Below are 4,945 nucleotides of genomic sequence, written 5' to 3' on the forward strand. Positions count from 1 at the left end.
CGCTGCGTTTGCCGCGGGGGGCTGAGTTGCAGACACTCCGGCTTAATTCGGAGCTCCATTCTTTAAAATCTAGTCCAATAAATTGATGCTCGATCAATATCTCCAGAAGAGAGATTGGACGACAATTGAAGGCTTTATTGTACTAGATGTTTCCCCCAGCAGCGCAGGTACAGAATGCAGCTGCTGGGGAGACACGGGCTATTATACTCCGCCTTATTGGGCGGAACCAACAGGCAAGCTTCATCAATGATACAGCAGTCTCAGGTACCTCCCACACCAATGGTCTGTTCAGGGTACCGTAATACCCCAAATACCGACTACCACAGTCTGGACTTTGGAAAAGTTTGTTCCAGGTGTGGCCGTGTTGGGCACTTTGCAAAACAATGTTTTGCGTGATCCACCATGGACCATGCACGAGCGGTGCTCGCAGTTGATGACATAAATACTGAAGAACAGTTTTTCATCAATCTCGTCATGGCAAGGAACCAGAAGAGTCCAAAAAATAAAGATGAAAACAAAATCCTAAGAAAGACTTAAGATAGTAAGAACTGTCCGCAGACCTTTACATCTAAATTAAAATCGATGGTGATGCTGAATGATGCTTTCATACGTTGTGACTTTGACTCTAAAGCGACGGCCAACCTCATGAGTCGACATGCTTTGCAAAAGCTAAACGTGCAATGGAACTTTGTTGATCGGCCAGAGCTGCTAATAAATTTCGGAACAAGAACTATGGAGACCTTTAATATTTGTGAACTAGTGCTCTCAGTGACAGGCATGAAGCACACAATACTCTTTCATAGTGTAGACATGAATGTGGACTCAGTACTTGGAATAAAATCATGTGAATCCCTGAATCTAGTCGAGTGGCTGTGAATCCTAGATGACTGGTCATCTGAGCACAGTGGATCCCTGCAAGACGGTGTATGAGGACGTAGAAGAAATCCTTGTGAAGAACGACAAACCAGACGGAGGGGTGGAACTGCCGGTAAGCATTCCGCAATTCTGGTTGACAGTCTTGAAGAACGTGCACAGGCTCAATGGCACAATACGAGATCCTGATCAACCCCTTTTAAAGCATGTGAATGTTAAATGGACAGAGCATGGGAAGCCGTGGAGCTTCACTCTGGAGTTTACATTCGGGACTAATGAGATGATCACTAAAGTGCATCAGTTGGACTCACGACCGCTGAAATCGTTCTTTGCTGAACCACAAATCATCGGCTGCACAGGCTGCACAATCGACTGGAGGGAAGAAAAAAATGTAAACTGAGAACAGTCCGAACAGAACCAAAATACAGGGGTCAGAGCACTCCAAGAACTATACCAAATGAATCGTTCTTCAATTTCTTCAGTCCCACTGAAGTTCCACAGCGTGGAACTTTAAGCCAAGCTTTGGTGGCCAAACAAAAGGCTGATTTTGAAATTGGCACTCTATTTCGTGAACAAATAATTCCGTATGCGATGTTATATTTTTCAGGTGAAATCATTGCAGTCGACAATGATGCAGAAAGTGATGACCTGGAAGGGGAGATGGATGACGAACAGTATGAGCTGCTTGCACATCTCTTCTCCAGCAGCACAGATGAGGTTCCAGAGGCACGGCTCCGGTGGTCTGCAAGCTGTTGTGTTATGTAATTTGGAATAAGACAAGCTGCCACTTGATGCAGTTTTGAGTAAAAGATGCTCTAGACTTTGAAGTGAGTTCAATGTATTTTATTAAACTATTAGCACAGTTCTCAATGAGTTCGACTCTCTGCTAATCTAAATGTAGTAACTCAGTCTAACTGAACCAGCCTTGCTCTAAGCCATGTGCTGGGTGGTGATGCTGAGGATACACCCTGGCTCACTCTGTAAATGTTGGTCTGTGGAAAGAGGCAGGGTGTGAGTGCCTCATCCCTTTTATAGTGAGATACCACCCCTGAGTGTCTTGACTGCTCATTGGTCGTGTCCTATTCTATGTGTTCATCAGCTGCATGTTTGCATATCATGACATCTCCCCTTTTTTATGTTTTGTTGGCCCATGTGAATGTATTTCCACGTGAATGGGTTTGTCTAATGTGACTGACGGAGGACAACAGAACAGAGCAAACAAAATAAACGTTTACAAGTCCAGTCTCTGAGGCTTGCGTCTGATCCTGGTCGACCGGCAGAGAGGTGGCGGAGGGCACGACGGCGCCTTGACAGGCGGGATGGAAGCCTGACCGGTGGCCTCGTGGTGCGAGATATCAGGAGGTGGCAATTCAACATATGGAAATGGAGGAGAAAGTGGTTGCGGACAGGCAACTTTGCGCAGTGCCCATCGATTCCTTCGCACGATGGAGCCATCAGCCATACGTACAACATAAGACCAGGGCTGTCGAACGACAGCCGGGGCAGACCACCCACCATCCGGTATCTTGAGCCTGACAGTGTCTGCCGGGGATAGCACGGTGGCCAGATCGGTGGCATGGGCATCATAGTCCTGCTTTTGACGGTCTCTGAGCTGCTGCATCTTCTGCAGCACCGGGAGGTGATCCAGGTTGGGCAGGTGTATGGCTGGAAGCGTCGTCCGCCAGTCCCTGTTCATTAGGAGTTGAGCCGGCGACATGCCAGTGGACAATGGAGTCGCCCTGTATGCGAGCAATGCAAGGTGCATGTCGAAAGCAGAGTCCGTGGCTTTGCAGGTGAGCTGTTTCACAATGTGCACCCCTTTCTCGACCTTTCCACTGGACTGCGGAGAGTGCAGACTGGAGGTGACATGCTGGAAATTGTATGATCTGGCAAACGTGGACCATTCTCGACTGGTTAAGCACAGGCCATTGTCGCTCATGACGGTGATTGGGATGCCATGCCTTGAGAAGGTCTCCTTACAGGATGACGGTCCGAGAGATGAGGTCCGGGAGCTTCAGCTCCTCAGGGTAATTCGAGAAATAGTCAATGATCAATACGTAGTCGCTGGTGCAACACCGCACCGATGCCATCCTGATTCGCATCTGTGGATATCTTTTTATTCGCATGAAAGAGGTCGATGCCAAACTTGGACCACAGAGAGGTTACTATGTCATGTTGTTGGAGCATCTCCTTGCTCTGCGCTGGCTGGAACTGCTGACAGGTAGCACATTTCAGGACCATGTTCATGATGTCCTGGCTGATGCCGGGCCAGTAGACAGCCTGCCGGGCTCTGCGTCTGCAATTCTCGACGCCCAGGTGTCCCTCATGAATCTGGCGCAGTACCAAGCTCTGGAGACTGAGCGGAATGACAATCCTGTCCATCTTGAGGAGGATACCATCAATCACCGTCAGGTCATCCTTCACATTGTAAAATTGTGGGCACTGCCCTTTCTGCCAGCCATTGGTGAGGTTGTGGATGACGCGCTGCAAGGGGGGGGTCTTTGGCTGTCTCATCACGGGTGGGAACTACCTTCTCATCTGTCGCCGGGAGAGTGCTAGCACACAGCTGCACCTGTGATCTCCAGCGGCTCACTGGGCGAGGTGACGGAGCGGGACAATGCATCAGCAATGATGAGCTCCTTGCCAGGTGTGTACACCAAGTTGAAGTCATACCTCCCATTTTTAAGCAGGATTCTCTGCAACCGAGGCATCATGTCATTCAGGTCCTTGTGGATGATGTGGATCAGAGGCCTATGATCCGTCTCGACAGTGAACGTCGGCAGGCCGTAGACATAATCATGAAATTTGAGGATGCTGGTGAGAAGACCCAAGCACTCTTTCTCAATCTGAGCATATCTGGTTTCAGTGGGCGTCATCGCCCTTGATGTGTAGGCTACTGGTGCCCAGGATGATGTGTCATCTCATTGAAGCAACACCGCACCGATGCCATCCTGACTCGCATCTGTGGATATCTTTGTCTCCCGGTCTGGGTCGAAGAATGCCAGGACTGGTGGAGTGGTGAGCTTGGCTTTCAGCTCCGGCCACTCTGTCTGGTGTGCCGCCTTCCACTCAAAGGCAGTTGACTTTTTCACCAGGTTGCATAGGGCCGTGGAATGTGTGGCCATATTTGGAATGAATTTGCCCAGAAAATTGACCATACCCAAGAAGCACAGCACTGCCTTTTTGTCCTCAGGGCCCTTCATCGCCTCGATGGCCTTAATTTTGCCTGTGTCTGGGCGCACACCCTGCTGTGAGATCTGGCCACCTAGGAACTTGAGCGTCGATGTGCCAAAACAACATTTGGACCTGTTTAACTTTAGGCCGTTGGCATGTACACGGCGTCTGAAGTCTGCCTGTGAGAGGAGGTTGGCAGAGGCACCTGTATCCAGCTTGAACACGATGGGGCAGTGGTTGACATTCATCACTGCTCGCCATTCGTCCTCGGAATCCACAGCTAGGATTGATTGGACTTTCAATGTGTCTGGTGTGGCATATTCACACGTTGTCTAGGCATTCATCATCTGAATCCGTTGCACTGCCTGGATCAGAATCCTGTAAGCGTTGTTGCACACTCCGGATGCGCTGTCGTCGGAATTGGGAGCGCTGGCTCCTGACTGGTGGTGCAGATCTGCACAGGGCTGCATTGTGGCCTGGTTTCCCGCAGTTTAAAAAGCGTCTGTTTCTTGCAGGGCAGTGTTTCTTTAAATGGGCGGTGCCACAGTTTGAACACATCATGACGTCGGTGTCCTGACGCTCCGTGCATCGTTGCACATGCGTAGTGCGATTCTCAGACGTCTGCACCTGCGCAGTGCAGGTTTCGGCCGCTTCGTTATCCCGTTCGCATTGCGCATGCGTCGGGCCCTGGGAAGAGCGTGCAAAATGGCCGCTTTCGTCAATGTTGAGGCGCTGCATCCGGGAGATGGCCTGCACACTCTCCGTCTCGTGGGAGGCTAGTTTATCATTTTCAGCCGTTTTGTACTGGGAATAGCAATTTTTAGTGTGCTCATCACTGTGCATGTTTCAATCGCGACTGGCAGGGTCATGTGCTTGATCTTCAGCAACTGCTCTCTCA

At 49.9% G+C, this 4,945-nt stretch overlaps 1 protein-coding gene across 1 annotated transcript in view; it reads left to right on the plus strand.

The window, feature by feature from the left end:
• Positions 1-883: 883 nt before the first annotated feature.
• LOC119974240 (NF-kappa-B inhibitor zeta-like) overlaps positions 884-4,945 on the plus strand; it is a 40,852-nt gene continuing 36,790 nt past the window's right edge. The window contains exons 1-2 of the mRNA XM_038813009.1: positions 884-988; positions 1,481-1,634. Coding sequence (XP_038668937.1) covers positions 884-988; positions 1,481-1,634 — 259 coding nt within the window. The remainder of the gene's footprint in view (positions 989-1,480; positions 1,635-4,945) is intronic.

Source organism: Scyliorhinus canicula, chromosome 12, assembly GCF_902713615.1.
Source record: "Scyliorhinus canicula chromosome 12, sScyCan1.1, whole genome shotgun sequence".
Taxonomy (NCBI): domain Eukaryota; kingdom Metazoa; phylum Chordata; class Chondrichthyes; order Carcharhiniformes; family Scyliorhinidae; genus Scyliorhinus; species Scyliorhinus canicula.